The sequence below is a fragment of the Seriola dumerili genome, unplaced genomic scaffold, assembly GCF_002260705.1.
Source record: "Seriola dumerili isolate Sdu_G_001 unplaced genomic scaffold, Sdu_1.0 BDQW01000478.1, whole genome shotgun sequence".
NCBI lineage: Eukaryota > Metazoa > Chordata > Actinopteri > Carangiformes > Carangidae > Seriola > Seriola dumerili.
The window spans coordinates 72,769-91,053 of NW_019174733.1; the positions used below are offsets into that span (position 1 = coordinate 72,769).

At 39.8% G+C, this 18,285-nt stretch overlaps 1 protein-coding gene across 1 annotated transcript in view; it reads right to left on the reverse strand.

Moving 5' to 3' along the window:
* hpse2 (heparanase 2 (inactive)) overlaps nt 1-18,285 on the reverse strand; it is a 56,315-nt gene that overhangs the window by 13,692 nt on the left and 24,338 nt on the right. The window contains exons 4-6 of the mRNA XM_022763488.1: nt 9,380-9,553; nt 7,644-7,815; nt 3,399-3,446 (exon numbers count right to left, since the gene is read on the reverse strand). Coding sequence (XP_022619209.1) covers nt 3,399-3,446; nt 7,644-7,815; nt 9,380-9,553 — 394 coding nt within the window. The remainder of the gene's footprint in view (nt 1-3,398; nt 3,447-7,643; nt 7,816-9,379; nt 9,554-18,285) is intronic.

An 18,285-nucleotide genomic window follows, 5' to 3' on the forward strand; every position in this document is an offset into this window, starting at 1 on the left:
CTTTAAAAATTTAACTGCATAACTGCACATTTAAGTGTCAAGGAATGGCCATCTGGTGTAGCAAGCAATTTGGGGTGAGCGGAGGGGTAGCAAAGCAAGACAAGGATGTGGTCCTTGATGTGGTCCAGCAGGTTATCATCAGGTTATCATCAATCATTAAATAACAGCTGAAGGATATGTAGCTTCCCTCAGGAATGCCATCAGTAAATTTATAGTCCCTCTGTGATTTTCAGACTAGTCTGAAAATCTTTAACATCTTTTTACTCCACTCAGCTATAAATAAGCAGCACCCCAGGCTCTCTGGCATGCAGTACCACTGTCATCCTGACAAGGAACAAGAAAGATGTGGGTATCTTGTGTTATCCTGGCGCGGTTAAAGTGTGACCGCTTAGCTGCAAAGACTGAAGCTGAACAAAGTGAAAAGCTTCTGATTCACTTTTATGCCACAGTGCATAGTACAAGAGGTGTCCATTTTCAAAAGCAAGGGTCATTAAAGTGTACGTTTCATAACCTCATCATCAGCGTTGCGCATGAACTCGTTCAATGGACACGTGCATATTTTTTGTGAACGCCAAACTGAACGAATCGGTCGTCGCTCACGATTTACGATAGTTTTACGGCACGCCGCATGACGTCTCCTTAGACACGGCCCAGCATGGCTGGCGCTAGCGGCACAGACGGACAGCAAAGACGCATCTAGTACTGCTGAAGCCAGTTTGTTTGAGCATTTGAAGCAGTTCAATTAACAAACAAGTGAAGACTCATACGGATTATATTTATATACGGATTTTGAATGTAACTAATCTCTGTGATTCTTCAGTGGTGTACAATAATTCATTTAGTTTCTGAGTGACAATGATTTGGGGCTGGTGATGGATGGTAGAAGGGGGTTACATTTAAAGAGAATAGCGGCCTTTATTTAAAAAAACAACAACAAATTAACATGAACAAGTTCATTTTTAGTTCAAAATTAAAAAAAAAAAAAAAAAAAATTACTATGAACTTGAACTAGTTAACTAGTTAATTTTCATCTGTATGAACTGAACTTTGAACTAGTTCTTTGTGTGAACTGGCACAGTGTGAACACTGATCATCATTAAAGAGAGGGGTTGGGGGGGTGGTCTTGCTGGCTTGCTGGCTTGCTTGCTGTACACCCAGATGTTCACACTGCTAATACCCACTGATGGAACAATTAGGGCTCCCAGTAAGTGTGTTGCTCAGGGGCATCTCAACAGCAAATGCTGTGAAGAAAGAATGAATTTGTTTCGTTCACTTTTCTTGCTCACTGATCACACACTTTTGACTGGCTTAATTCTCACACCATGAGGCCACGCATTAGGTAAGGCGGACGTGTTATCAGTAGTCAGCATGCTAACATTTGCTAATTAACTCGAATAAGTATAGCTGACTCTGCAGGGAATGTCATTAGTTTTGTCATAAAGTATTAGACAAACGGTGATGGTGCTAGAAATTACAGCAGAAAAAATTTAAGGTATCACCAAAGTGCACAATTCATTTACAGTCCATCCTGTGGGAGACATGAATATCTGTATTAGATTGTATAACAATCCATCCAATTGTTATTGAGACATTTAATTTAAAACCACAATGTCAACCTCGTGGTATTAGAGGAAAAGTCAGGGGATCACCAAGGTGGTTGAGATTCATCATCTGGGAACCATAAATGTTTGTAAAAAGTTTCATGGAAATCTATCTGATAGATGTTGAGATATGTTCGCTTGGACCAAAGAAGTGGACAGACTGACTGACCGACAGATCCCAAGAGCTGTGCTGCTAGCATGGTTGGAAAAATTACATTAAAAAAATTCAACAGGAACAATGTTACTCTGGATAATGCTTTCTAATGTTTTTACTGGAACTACTTTCTGCAGAAGAAATTGTCTCTGTGAAAACTGTTGACTGTTCTGTGGATTATCCAGAGTAAAGAGGTCACTTATTCTGGATAGAGATGTCCTGGCAGAATTTTTTTTTTTATGCACCATGAGCACCACAAATTAAATCTGTTCACTTTCATTATTTTGGCAAGGAGGCAGAAATCTCAGAGATGTACTTCATCTAAAAAATCTGAGCAAATAAAACCAAAACAGTCGGCATATCGGTATATTGGTATATCCACCACTAGTGGTACGACTCTTTAACTTACTTTAAACATTTTCTGGGCAAAGGTTAAAGTGACCTGAATAGAAAACACATAAAAAAAACTTGTGCAGATGTGCATGTTTGCCGGGATGTGCAGACATCCAGGCAAGTATGTTTGGAAGGAAAACCTAATATTGCAGAAAGATGGGGAAAGATGGAAAGGCAGAGAAGAGACAAAGAGACAGACAGAGAGAATGACTAAACATTCTGATCATGTTTTGTTGGTGAATCCAAAAATGGAGAAGCAGTAACTGAGACAAGATGCTGCAAATGTGAAATACAATGTTGTGGAAAAAAAAAACGTCAAAACATAATGTGCACCACATATCAATGTTTCGTGGTCTGGAGGTACACAAATGTTTCACTACATAACCAATATGTTTCATCATCACGAGCTCCCACGGAACAGAACCACCTCCAACCGAAGCCACAGACAGACGTGCTCTCTAACAAAGCCATATGATGCTCTGCACCACTTTAGAATGAAAGCTGCATCTACAACCTACTACGCTTGATTCAAAAAACTTGAGCCAGCTGCAGTGGAGTAAAACATGTGTCATAGACGTGTTAATGAGTGGTCCCCATTTTATTAGTTTGGCTTCTTTTGTAGAGGTCAGAGTTTCTGTCACGCAGCCTGGTTAGACTGGCATCTGGATCTCTAGTGTAAAATGGGCTAATTGACAGAGGGAATGAGCCAGAGCATATGGTTTGATTTTAACAGTGTGGGTGGTGTTTTTCTAAACCTTACTGACAGGCCTTCCTCCTTCCGTTTCTTCTAATTTCCCCTAATTAGACCTGACCTTCACCTTAATGACCGCTCACTCAGTCACACAGGGTTTGTCTGTACTTACGGTGGGTATGTCTTTTTGTATACATTTTACATGTGTGTGTAAAGAGAAACAGATAAAACACAGGGAAAAAGATCAAATCATTGATATGTTTGTATGCATTCCTACAGTATGTGCAATAGACAAATGGCAGGTGTTACTAATTTAACACACACATACACGCTTGGGCTCCTTTTCTCCACATTATGCATCAGCCTCTCTAAGGAACAGCGTTAATAGTGGTTATTACTGGCTACTGCATTTACACAGTGTGCCGATAATGGTGGAAAAGCACAACATGGCCTGTGCTGTTAAGTGAGTAGTCTGTTTTTTTCAGAAGACTGCAGGTAGATTTCTGCAGTTTTCTATGGACAAAATAATAAAATAGAAAAAAAAGGGTAAAATACCTACTGTTGCCACGTAACCGCATCTACAACTGAGCCAGCATTCTTCATGAACCTGAAAGTCAGAAAAACAGAGGTATCTTTACCTGAGTGGTACTAATACTTCAAAGTCTTCAACCTTTTCCACAGTTGTAGTCATTAATACTATGGTAACATTTTACCCCCCCAACATAACTGCCAAGACCTGGGGATGTGGAAATATTGCAAGAACCTTTACAGCAGTCAGGGTGCAACACAGGTTGTCAACATTTTGCCCCAAGTTATTGGGAAAATGAAAACAATAATTTGTTAAGTCTGTTAAAAGTAACCTTTTAATCACGTTTAAAGGAAAATGTTTTGAAAATATCTTGACAAGCCAAAATTTAAGACATACAATATAAGTATATGGAACAAATGCTGGCTGTGATTCGTATGTTATGTGTTGCTCATCTACAAACCAAAGAGCTACAGTTGTACAGCAGATAACTGGGATTCTTCCTCTGGGGTGTCATTTTAAAGTCCTACTTTAAGCGTTTTCTGGAGCTGTTTCTGCAGCCTGTAAAGTTTGATTCCAGTTAGTTAAATACAAACTCCAAACATCTTGAGGACACAAAAACTGTTGTGAACCCGGTGTACCTTTTAATGGACTCATCCTGTACACAAACAAAAACTCTACACATACACAGTCCCCCCTGCTGTCTGCCTTCCTGCTCTCAAGCTTTTGCATCTGCGTGTGTATGTGTGTGTTTCCTCATCTACCTGACCCAAACCGCTCCATATTTGGGGGTAACAGCTTGTCATGCCCAAAAGTGTGTCTCTAAACATCATGTCACAGAAACACAACTTTCACCGCTCTGGCTTGTTTAGTCTGTGGAGCTCTGATATTTGGACTGTTGAGCAGCTCAGCGTCTAATTCATCTTATTTCCTGAGAGCAGCAGAGTAGTTGGGCTGTCAAACACAAGAGCCACCCCCTCGTAACAGTGTCAAACACACAAGAATCAGCCCGTTGTTAAATGTGACACCCATGACCCGTGGATACTCCAACTCTCTCTTCTTCATCCTCTCAGTCCTCCTCCTCCTCTCACCACTCATCGTCTACATCCTCCCTTTCCTCAGAGTCCACAGCTCTTCAATCAGTCTGAACTGTGCAGTACACATACACACACAGCTGCGCACAAACATACACCTTTTATTTATGAGTAAATTTGAACCGTCAGCACTCAGTGAGATAAACAGCAGTTCCTAATGGTTTCACTGATGTAAGTAGCTCAAGTACATAGAGGAGGGAGATCCACATCCAATTATTCTTTCTCCTCTGTCCTCCAACTACCTGTCAAAATGTGTGTGGTTGCAGAGAGAAGCTGGAGACAGATTCAGGCTGAGATACACTGAGACATTAAACTGTTCCTGTGCACTTATCTGCACATGCGCTTGCATATGCATGAGTGTCAAAGCACTGTAATTTTAGCTCACATTAGTTTAACTTTATGGACTCTAGGCTGGTTAAAAGGAATTCTTTTCCCTGCTTATTTAACAATGACTGTTAAATTCAGGGCTATATATTCCACTTCTTTCACTCTTATTGTTACTTACGTAAAAACAACACTCTCCTAAATCTGTGGTGACAGACTAGTACTTTATTAACAGCCCCCTTTCAACCAGAACAGAAAGTAGATGTTTAATGTTGATGGTTTTTGTCCACAACCAACTCTAACCTGCCTACTCAAAAATCATGGAGCTCATAACAATGTTCCATCTTTATTTACTCATAGCAATAAGTTGTAACTCCCCCATATAGCATTATTTTCAAAAACTATATAAATTTTTAATGAATTGCATTACACACATCAAAACGAAGTTATAATCAGATTAAAGGCCATTTTGTAAGAGTTCATCAGTGTGCAGTTTTTTTTTTTTATCAATAATAACTCAACATTTATTGTGTTTTACTATGTTGTCATTCATTATTTGTTTAGGTACAGCAGCCTCCATTTATGAGTGGCCACAGGAGGAGTAATGGTTGTTGATAAATGCATTAATAAATGCTCATTATCTGCTAACAACTAGAGTTTTATAAACAATTTGTTAAATGTTTATATACTGGCCATAAATGCTAACTACGAGGGTTAAAGTAATACAATTCTAAATTCAAGTTTTATGTTCGTGACAGTATTGAGGTATTTTCTTCTTCAGCAAAAAGAAAACATCTCTCCATAAGGTCACTCTTTATTTGGATTGTTCAGTGTTGTCAGAGTTGTGTACATCTATCTGTGTTTGATTTTCAGTCTGTGTTTGTTGTACAGGGCCACTGATGCATCCATTTTACACTAGTTTGTTTCCATTTCAACAGACAGAAAAGCTCGGAAAGGCTTAACTTTTTTGGAAGTGATGAAAATGTTTGAGAGATAGTGTCATCTATTTGGACAATAGAACTGAGAAAACATTTCTTGTTTAAAGGGAGTTTCTACAAACTAAGACAAGCGGTAACACTCAAACACTGCATACTTATGAATACATACATGAATTTTCCCTAGGACATAAATAAAGCATCTATCTATCTATCTATCTATCTATCTATCTATCTATCTATCTATCTATCTATCTACTTATGTTCAATGTCTGCTACAGAGTGGCTAAAATTAATGCAGTCAACCACTCGTCAAATGACATTGTCTATCTGAGTTAAACATTTGCAACATTTTATCCCATATCCTCCCTTTTTTCTGTCCAATCTAAACTGATTTTATTCTAAACGGGAAAACAGTAGGAGTTGGAAAACCTGTCTGATCTGAGATTTGTACTGAGTGTACATTTTGTGTCTCAGACAGCTGCCCAACTGTAAACTTTTAACTAAACTTCAAGGCAGAAGAGCTTAAGTTGGTGACAGTTGCTTACATGCTTGTTGTCAGCAGAAAGGTGGTTGGTTGGAAAAGTTGTTCAGTTGTTTTGTGCTTTTTATGTATTATGTATTTTATGTATTCTTAATAGTTTTGTTAAAAGGAAGAAGAAAGGTTTTCTAGGGAAATACCCAAAATACTCCTTTGTGTCTCAGCTGGCTAGAGGGGTGTGTCGGTGTCTGTGTTTGATTGATAGCAGCTGATAGGCAGCTGGAGTGCCCATCTTATATAGAAGTCTACTCCGCTTTTGAATATAGTTTCTCACTCGTTAAAATTAGTTTTCCTGTAGCACTTTCTGCTGTGGTTGGTGTGAGGGCTTGGGTTATGGATAGGTTTAGCAGAGATAACTTAAGGTTGGAGTCAGGTTAAGAATCTCTGAACATGACTGGTTGGGGTTAGGGATATGGTTTGTTTCATACTTACTTTAGGGGAAACACATATCGACAGGGAAACAGTATTAGACACTGAATCTGGAGGCAATGGCAGCCAAAGTAAACAAACTTGCACTAAATCCTAGATGTCATGGGAGGAAGAGTAGGTATACATGCTGTTTAATGTGTTGCAGCTGAGCAGCTACTAAGCGATCCAGCCTCCAAACTAGCATTAGTAGTGCACTTTTCCCTGGTGTATGTTTGTCTTTTCAACAAGCTGAGATGAAGGATAAGACGCATGTTGATATTTGATGCTGATATTGCAGCTCCATGCATGATTTGATTGGCTGTATCGAAATGATACATAGACAGATACCAGAACAGTATTCAGTTGAATCAATGCAAAACTAGGAACCACCAGCATGAAACCAAAATATATAAATTTCTCCCTTATGATTTCAGATTTTTTCTGAAAGGAGAACATGGGACAAGTGATCTAGAGAGCAGACAGAGATCTCTTTTCCCTAGACAATGGTAGACAGTGACATATTAATGATGTGCAGGTAATAAGGAGAATACAAAACTGACTCACTTATTGCAGTAAAGGTATGACTACAAACTATGACATTACAATCTCACGAGGGCACAGGCTGCAGCGGAGAGAGAGTTGTTGGATAAGCCATCAGAGTCAAACCAAAGCTGGTGGAGCTTCTGGGTAAAACCAGCAGGTGGGACATTGTGCCGTCACATTATCAATCAGATGACACTTTATTTAGGCTGACATGGTATAACTGGAGCTGAGACCCTAAAACCTGCAGAGTGGAAATCCATAAACACTGAACACTACTACAATGTGTGTGTATGTGTGGGTGCATTAAACAGAGTAAAGCCCAGTAAAAGTCCCAAACCACTGCAGCATACTTTCCACTACCTTTCCCTTTTGTTAGGGATAGCCTAACAAGGAGTGGAATCCTGCCCAATCATTGTTGTACTTGCTGACTCACCCATCCAGCAGCAGGATGGCGTTCTTCCGGGGTCGTCCTGCATTGGGGCCGTAGAGGTGAGCGCGGTGATAGTAGCGTACGGACTGCAGCAGGGTCCGCAGCTTGGCGTAGTCCTGAGCCAACTGGGTACTGTTGACTGCACGACCCACCATGCTGCGGTAGGCATTCGGCTCTGGGAAGAGGAGACAAAGTAGAGTGAGCTGGAGAGATAAAGTTTATACAAGCAACAGTGGGGAGGTGGCAGAGAATATTATTGTTGTTGTAGTCTGATCTTGCTCTCCTAGAGAGTATCCAACAGCCAGTAGAAAAAGGGATAATTGGGCAATTCGTAGTAATACAGACAGATGGACTCGGTGTCAGGGGAATGGTCCAAGCACACAGGGTGGCCTTACAGAATGAGTAAAACAAAGAGAGAAAGGGAGCTTGGTTCCTAAAAGGAGGAAAACTAAACTTTTGCAGACCCACTGCTGTTTAACCATTGAAGAGCATTGTATTTATATCTGTTCCAGTTTCTGTTTGAGCTGTAAAATAAAATTTTAAATGTGTATGTTTTGTGTGTGTGTATGCAGCTGCGTCTGTGCTGTATTCCTGAAAACTATAATGAGAATATTATTAGCAAATTTCAATGGATCACCTTTTCATTCAACCTCTGCAAATTCGCTCTCTGTCTGCACTGTCTGGATGATTTACTTGAAATGATTACTTTCGCTACGGTTCAAGCCCTCACTAAAATTTTCACATGGTCCAATCAATGGATTTTGCATGGTACTTTTAGGCTTAGGCTAAAGTGAAAGTTTCTTTTGTCGGCTTTATTATGGATGAAGTGAAAGGAAAATATGAAGTGATGTGCAGCAGGCGAACACAGGGCGGCTCTGTGTGAAATGCAGCTCCCCAGGAACACAGATGGTTAGGATGACACGAGGACTAGCAGTTCCTTTCATCCCTGAATGAACCCTCGCTTTAACCCTTAATCTGCTAGACACACATTCACCATTCATTCTCTAAATTATGTCTCTGTAACGAGTAAATGTTGCATGAACAAAATATGTGACTGCTTTCTCATAGCACAATTTCAGTGGAGAAAAAAACTTGAATCTTGTAATTAAAAAAAATGTCCTTTACTTTACCAATCCTTCATTGATGTGAAAGCCCTTCATTTAAATTCTGTTAGTTATGTATTAGAAGTGACAGGCTATTAAATGTTTCTGGGTGTGAAGGTTTCCAGTGAGGTGCAGGAACAGAGACCCATCACCTCTCTAGTTTGAGAACAAACCTGCTGCAGATAGTTTATGGCTGGTTAAGTTAGGCATTGACAAGTTTATGTGTTTTTGTTATCAGGTTACAACTGTTGACATCCAGGTTAAGGTAACAATTTAATTGAGGTTTAGTCTAAAACTGTTGAAGATTGCCATCTTTCTGCTTGCAGTTTGATCATTCTTAATATTTCTTTGCAAGAACCTTTAAAATCTGTGAAAAGGTATTTGTTCTTGGACTAACTCCTCTCCTCCATTTCACTTTCCTTTTTTAAATATTGATAGTCAATATCTATGCACATATGAGTCAATTATATTTATGCCAAAAAATCCTCTTTAAGTCCTATCATTTAAAATAGAGGTACCTCATTGCACATCAATAGACAGCAGCACACACATAACTTTACTTTTTACAACAGACTGGAGCCTGTCATGTTATTTAGTAGGCAGTATGTGTATTAGTACAGGTATTGCTGTACTGACCGTTGCCCAGCTCCCAGGAGATGTTGTACTTCTTGCCAGCGCTGTACTTCAGGAGGCTCAGTGTGGAGGAGGTGTTCCAGGAGTTGTCCGGGTTTCTGTGCAGTGCGTTAAGCCCCAGGATCAGATGCAGACCAGCACAGTCGGCAAAGTTGTACAGTTTGTCTAAAGACCTGGCTGGGAGAAACCCACAAAGCAGTTGTAACTTTGATTCTTCTATGCACCTGGAGTCATGTGAACATATGAACATGATGGAGACCATGTGGAACTCAATGATCTACTGGTTCTCATGTCCATGTACTGTGGGAATACACTTCTATTGTTCTACAGCCATATCTGGAACTCAATTTCTGGTGCTCTCTGTCCCACATGTATTTGCAGCTATCTTGGTTTTCTTATTATTTCTTGTAGTTTCATGTAATTGAAGAAAATATAATAAACATCTGTTTTCACTTTTGAGTACAAAGTAAAACCCATGTTTGTATAACTAAAAAGAAATAAAAAATCATTACAGTAACGTGATCAGTTTGATCATCAAGTTCATATGCAACAAGTCTGGCTAAACACTAGTATCAGGTATGTTGTGTCATAAGGAACTCTGCAAGTTCTCAATGCTGAGAAAGAGTAAAAAAGTTTTAAAGATCACCAAATGAAAAAAAGCCATTGGAAAAACATTGGGTTTGTCCATTTAAACAAACAAGCTCTTTCCCATGTGACTCTTAAAAACAGGGTGGCTTCTTCTAAATTCTTCAACCTCAGTAAATTGTAACATATACAATTAGCAAAAGAAAACTGCATTTCTCAACAGTAACGTGTATGGAAATTCTGTGTGTACTGTTTTTTGGATAAACTGTGAGCTACTGCTGGGATTTATTCTGCAATCATTTGTCATGTTCCAGGTACTGAACTTTTAGTGCACGTGACGCGCGTCCATTTGTACACATGACAGCTGAGTCTCGTCTTCAGCAACATTCAGTGAGAATCCAGACGGACTGATTTTCCCATCATGGACTCCTGTGGTGATGTGCTCCTCAAAGCAGCTAACACAGGATTGTTCTGTTCTGCAGCTGACTGCTCACTCACGTTTATGTCTGCTGTCTCCATCAAAACACATTATTCTCACTGCGCAGTAAAGGACGAGCGCCTACCACAGATGTTGGCATATGGTAAGAGTGCCAAAATTGTTTGTTTATATTTTAATGTGTGACTGCAGGCTCCTGCTGGATACCTTGGGCTTTTGTTTTGAAATTTAATCTGTTTGGAGTCATTCCATTATCATAAATATTACCCTGAACTCCGACCCTTATTTCCTAGGCTCAACAGGAAACAGATGAAGACTGTTTTGCCGGTCTGGTTCCTGCTAGAGTTTGCCCTCAACTGTGAGTTTGGCACCAGCTGAGCTTGCCAACTGATAGCTCCGTTCAATGTGGATTGGTGACAAAAGCAGAGCAGACCAGAGTGCATGTGAGGTTATTCTTCTGGATGCATGTCAAGCTGTTAAAAGGGTGCACGCCTTTTTAAAATTCGAATATTTAATAAATGGACGTGAGAGATACAAATGTCTGGCCTTAAATCAGAGTCAGAACACATTTGAACACTGAACAATGCTTATTATGTCACGCTTGAGCTCAAATATGGTTTTTTTATTCAGCATTCACTGTAAGCCTTTACTTCCAATAGGGCAGCGGTTATGTATAATCCACAGAGCAAATAGAGAGAACAGAAAGATTGCTTGTTGCACCTGGCATTAATTCGGTTTCCAGCAAGGGCAGGACAAAGCCTGAAAACAAAAAAAAAAAAAAAAAAATGCTAACAATGGTTTTATTGCACACATCACTCTTTGGGAGTGTATTACTCCTGAGTAAACTTTCTGTTCTCCATCTCATTAATAACCACCAATAACATTATTATCATAACTGCTATTATCATAACTCCTTCCCTCTGTGGTTAAATCAGAGTGGTGTCTGTTTGCAGGAGCAGAGTTAAGGGCAACAGCAGAGAGAAAGTAGCGCCAGATGTGGCTGTCAGGATGAGTGATTCCAGGCCTTTCCTCACCTGACATCTGAGCAGAAGGCGACCAGCCTTGCTCCAAGACCTGCACACACATCATAAAGGCATCATGAGGTACATCAAGCTACTAAAAATACTGTTTCTCTGCTGGCAGGTCTGAGAGCAGCATGTATGATCAAATAAATGTCTACGTGTTTATGTGTCAGTTTGGTTCCTGGAGAATTTTACTACTGATTCTATTTAACCTGTGGCAGACAAACTTATACATGGCTTTCTTGCATCTATGCAATTTAAAGGTATGTTGAATGGTGAAGGCAAAGGTAGAGAAATAAAATCTGCAGTACTGAAAGTTCCATATTTTGCACTCGTTACCTTGCTTTTTTTTTTTTGCTTGCCAAGTACTTTGATATATATTCATTCATATTATTATATTCTTCCAGCGCATGAGCAGGATGTGGATCAGGAGTTAAATAATTTCATTTATCTGTTAATATTAATTACATGAATGGCTATCAGTTATTATATGTAACAGGTGGAGCTGAAATGATTGGTTGATTAATCTTTTAGTCTATCAACAAGACTAATGGGCAACTATTTGGAATACTGATTAAGCATTTCAGTCATTTTTAAAGCAAGAATTCCTGAAAGATGAAGATGCACTCTCAGGTTGCAGATTCTTAAATGGCAGCACCAGTTGTTTTGTCTTTGTCATAATATAACAGTACATTGAATATCAGTCATGAAGACGACACTTTGAACTCTTCACTGACCACATGTTTAACCTAATTAATGCAAAGATAATTGGCGGTTAAATCAATAGTGAAAATAATGGTTAGTTGCAGCTGTAATATTGGATCATTTTAACACTGTATTTACCAAACAGGAGGTTGGTACATACTTTTGCTACGGTTAGCCATGAGTTTGTCTTATTCTGGGTAAACAGGATGAACAATAGTAACACTCCTTGGGAACAGTCTATCCCTTTAATTGTGGTTAATTTTCAGTTAGCCTCCTGGGGGGCAGATGCTATGTTCAGTTGCTCACACTAACAATAGCTACTGGCCCAAGCTCTAAGTATAGCATCCCTGACCAGCATGGCAAAGCTCTCATTTATTGCCTGACAAGAGCAGGGCATCTTATGCTTTCCTCCAAAGAGAAAAGGATGCTGGGTAGATCCACCCTCCTGGTGTCAGGAAATCTGCAGATCAGTACGACCAAACATGAAAGAGCTCCTACACGGACACTAGCAAGCCCTGAAGCTACAAATCTGTGATCTCAGTCAGACCAAAGTAATGACATTACCAACAGATTGTGAATCTGTGTGTGTATGCACAAGCACTTTGTGTATGTGAGCTGTTAAGGCTTACTATCACATCTGCGTAACACTGAAAAGGAGAAATGCAGTAGGATTCAGTGAAATATGGAGATAAATGCTGAGGTTAGGGTGAAATAGCAGCACTTATTGTTATTGGACAGTCACTCTCCCAAATGGAAACAATACAAATGATCTACTGTTTCACAAACACAGACATAGACAATAAATCAAGCAAACGTGAAATTGCCTTTACTTCTGTTGAATGTATCAAACCAATAACAAATGGTGCACATCCCAGTGACACTGAATAATCTCTTAAAGTCAACATCATTATTCAATTTGCTTTTTTTGTAAGAATGGTAGTTTCTTATGTTGTAATATGGTTTAAAGTGGGTCTCAGAAATCTCAGTTACACATAACACAATGAAGGCCTGTCTGAGAGGTCAGACTTCAGTGGTCTCACTCAGCTATAAACTTCTCTTTTATCTTAGAAACAGTCCAGCCAGAAACAAGCAGAACAAACCCAGAAAGCTGTGTGTGCCCGCTTGTGTGTGTATGTGCCTATGTGTATGCGTGTGTTAGCGTGCCTTTGTGTGTTTGTATGTAACGGAAAGAGTGGGGTCTGGATATTGTCAAGCTGTCTATCTGATAGAAAAGCCAGCTCAGTGAAGCAGAGAGGCCGGCAGCATCAGTCAGCGCTATGCCTCATTTCTGCAGTTCTGCATATTCCCTCTAACTCTGAGGTAGACATCTACGTACACTCGGCCTGTATGCACTCACACAAACAGTGTTTGCTGGTTTATATACCACCCACATGAACCAGACACCCATCTGAACTTTCCAATGAAATCCCACTTTTCTCTGTTGTTGCACCATCAGCTGAAGAAGACATGAGAGTTATCTCCGAGTGCAGCTTTACATCATGATTTGTTTTACTTTTAAGCTGAAAGGATCACGTTACTTACATCGTATATCCTCCCTGAATAAGGAAATACCTAGCGCTGTTAGTTATGTTAGTTAAGACAGACCTGCTTTGGGGACATAAAAAAATTCCAAAATTAGAAATTCAACTTTAAAATTTCAAGCAACACTTTTGTTTTTGTCAGGGACTATTTTTTTTTACCTCACCATGAAGTGAGTTCTTGGTGGTGTCTCTTTGATGTGCTGTGGCATGGATTGGACCTTATTTGTACACTGATTTGGATAAAAGCACAAGCCAAATGAATTGTAAATCCTCAAAGTAATACATAAGGGTCTTGCATTCAAGATTTTCTATTTCTATTTTTCTATTTTATCAATGGATTTAAAAAAAAAAGTTTTTTTTTTATTTTTCAATGTTTTTTTTTTAATATTTAAAAGCTTCATTTTGTCAGGTGACAGACAAACTTGCTCTTGACCAGGTTTGGCTGGAAGTTACATTAATAATTGGCACCCATCAGCTATTTAGAGGGAACAACATCTTCTTATACTTCCTCCCCCAAAATTTGAATGAAGATGATTAGTGAAAACAACTCCTGTCTTGGACTTTAGAAATGCGGATACATTCCTTCATTCCCCATCATTTGTGCCTTGGGAGAGAAAATAGGGAGCACGGAAAAAACTTTGTTTAACCTCTCTGGTTTCATTCAGTACAGAAATATAATGACTTACTGCAAGACACAGCTTACTGCCACAGCAAATGTCAATTTGGATGTTTAGTTCCATCAAAGTCAGTCTGGAACATACAAGCACACACACATACACACACAAAGAGACTTGAGCTGAGTTCTGGCTTGCTTTAAAAGCCAAATCAAAACCAAATCCTCAAGAGACATGTGCAGACAGGGGAGAAGGCTGTTTAGAGAAATTAATTCTGAGCCTTTTTCCTGTTTATGGATACAATGTGTTTTTCCATATCTAAAGATGCACACGTTGCACTCCAGAGCGGTTAAAAAGGCATCTCAAATGTCCACACTGCTCATGAACATAATCTCAAAACATAGGTCAGAATACAGACCTATGAGACAAAGACTTTGAATTATTGATAATAATTTCATACTCAAAAATACATGTGCATGAAATTACATCATGTATGCGCATGTAAGGGCAGAGATGCTTGTAATTTTCTCTGTCAGCTGTAACAACTTACATCAACTTGAACTGTGCAGTGAAACACACACATACACTCGCATTAAATAGGCATTATGAACTCAGTGGGGAAAGCATGGTGGAGACGGCTACTCCCAGACTGTGCATCCATCAAATTGTTCTTAACATGCTGGGGACAATGGTTGATGACAGTATTTAAGGTTTTACCAGATGGACTGCGAAGTAATTGAACATTTATACTCAACACACACCACGTGCACACATGTAGTCGCAGACAAACAGCATGACCAGTCATGAAAGATTTTGAAGTAAACTGCTAAAATATCCAGGAAAACCCAAGTGTGCTGCATTTATCATCAGCTCCTCCATCATGGCTTCAATCTTTTTTCTCCACCAGCTCCAGTGGTTCGTCTAGCAACTCTCTGCCTTCTGTTTCTCATTGGACCAGTTCCTCCACTAACCAGATCTTCTGTGGCTGCAGAAAAAGACACTGTGACTGGAGCAAGGTCATCTCAAGACCGATGTTTCCGATTCGCAATTTTTTAAAAAAGATAGTCAAAAGTTTAAGAACAGCTATCGATGCAGTTTGATCATTCATCCAAATCGGTCAAAGCCAGACCAGGATACTGTTACAGTCGATGTATCGTAAGCTATTAAATGCGGTAGTTTGCTATGTTCGTATGGTGTATCTGCGACTTATCCTGATGTTAACTTGACACTGCATGTTAGGGTTGCGCAGAGGGAGAAATGTGGTTCCAATATAGTGTGAGTCTGTGCTGCTCCACCAGTGTGTTGCACAGAACCCAACGCCTCCATGTTTACACACACACACACACACACACACACACACACACACACACACACACACACACACACACACACACACACACACACATCTCCACATGGACTCTTCTTTCATACAGGGTGGCTCCACTCCAGCAAAAACCATTCAGGTCAAACCACTTTTGTATTTTGGAAGAATGCAAGATATGTGGAGGGCACCTGTTTTCAATTCTGTTGGTAGAGGGGGACCGATGTGTTTGTGTGCACGTGTGTGTGTGAGTGTGTGTGTGTGTGTGTGTGTGTGTGAGTGTGTGTGTGTGTGTGTGTGTGTGTGTGTGTGTGAGTGTGGAAACAAGAGTGTGAGAGAGAGATTACCTCAATCTGTGAATTTGCTGTGACTAGACCTGTGTGTGGCCCTCCTCTGTGTACCCAGTGTAAGGAGATGCAGAGCAAGTCAGCAGAGCTGGTGAGTAAGATGAGTGGTATGTTAACATACACTGTTCTCGATGTAATGTACATCCACTCTCTGCCGCTCTGTGTGTGTGTGTGCTCCAGCCTAGGCAACAGGCTGCAGTAGACAACAAATCAAAGACAGAGAAGTGGACAAAATAACATCAGCCGCCTTTCATTGGCTTTGGGTCATGTAACTCAAACCACTTGTTGGGGGAACAGGGTGTGAGGGAAATGTGTATGGGGTGTGAGTGGTTTTCACATGTGTTTGGCAATGGCCACTGTCTATCACTCCCTAATGGGAAAAGTACGCTTTTTAGATACTAATGACCTCATTGTGTTTGGCCTGTAAAGTAACAAGGTGTGTGAAACTATTTGTTTCCCAGGAGAGAAACATTTCCAGGTCTCTTCTCTTTGTTTACATTGTAGAGCTACCTACAAACCACAACCAAACACAACCAAACACAACCAAACACAACCAAACACAACCAAACACAACCAATAGAGAAGGGATTTAACATCCGTTACCATGAGCTAAAGTAGTTTATGAATCATCCTGTTATCATTAACTGACAGGCTGTTTAGTAACTCTTCAATCTAAATGACGGTCCATCTCTGTCTACAAACAAATCTCTTAATTACGAGATATTTAAGGTGGCCATGGGTAGCTTTTTAAACCCTTAAAGCCAAAGAGAAATCACAAGTCAACTCATTTTGCTGTCAAAACTGATGTCAAAGTGATTTTGAAAATTACTGTTAATATCATGTTATTAATGACGGGAAGCAAAAAAATAAAGTCTTTTGAGATTCATCAGAAATGCTCCTTTAGTATTCAAGCCTGTGAGTGGGCGGCCCAGAGTGTCTTTTTGACAGCTGAGCTGGCAGGAGTGCAGAGACAAAATGTAAACAAACTTGTGTAACTGTGGTTTACAAGCCAAGGACAGACAGTATTCTGTTAGCAGTCACGCTGAAGAATAAGGACTACAACATTTACCATTCAAACTGACCAATCTTAAAGCTGCACTAATCAATGTTTTACGTTAACAATGGATCAAATGACCTTCTCATGAAGATGCAGTTCCTCTCAGCTCTACAGAGCTTTATGGCATCTTTCAGCCAATTGTTTTGGTTTATCAGTCTGCAACCTAACTCCTTTGGTTCACTCTCACTGCTCTCATCAGTGTCATTTCCAGCTGTGGCAGGCAGCTGTTATCAGTCAAACTGCCTACTGTACTACCTGCTCAGCACCAAACAGCAGAGAGAAGCCAAATCAAATCTTGGACTTACACACATCATATGGCCAGAAATAACAATTAAAAATGAATGCTAATGATGCTCCATATCTGCTGGATGTGTAAATATGCAACTCTTGGCTAATACCTTAGCCATGACAACTGAAGTATCACAAGGTGATCTCAATGCTGTTTTCAACTTGTTCCATTATATCCAATTGACAAAAAACACAAAACAACTAAAAGAACATAAACTGATACAGCTAACTGATAGCTAATTAGCTATCTTATGTGCAATATTACATTAGCAGTGCACTTTTCCCTGGTGGATATTTGTTTGGTAGATTTTTCAGCAAGCCAAGGTCCAACATGTGTCCAACATGTCTGACATATGTCCATGCTTGTAGAAAGGAAGGAGATGTTAGCCACAGCGCTAATGTGCTTTGAAGTCTTGTCACAACACATTGTGTCATGTCACCCACTGCTGTCTGACTGTTAGAGTCACTGTCTGCCAATTACTGAATGATGACAGCTTGATGACACTATGACAAGTCTATGCACTGACAGGTCAAGAAACCAAAAAAAATAACTGTGTTTAAACAAGAGCACATGATATGCAGTTGTCTATAAAGCAGACCTATATGCTGCAGCATATAAAACATGCCATTTAATCTCTGTAGGACATTAAAGGCTAAACCTGATTTAAAGAGAAGGCTTAAACATTAAACATACTGTAGGCTACAAAAAGTCCAGCAGATTTCACTTCTATGCAGTATCTCTTTGGACAACATTAACGATAAGATAAAGATAGAGGCGTCAGAGCCATACCTGACATTTTTACTACCAGAGATTAGTAACACTGTCACCTCTAAAGAGGTTGGTTGTAAAGCTTCCACCTCTTATCTGGTTAGCCATCTTGTCACACACCTCTGCTGATGCTATAATTGAGCGCAGATTGCTCTGTAATTGCAGAGAAACAAGACTCCTCTGGGCAGACAGAGTGAAACAAGAGGGAGACTAGCCCAGGGCTT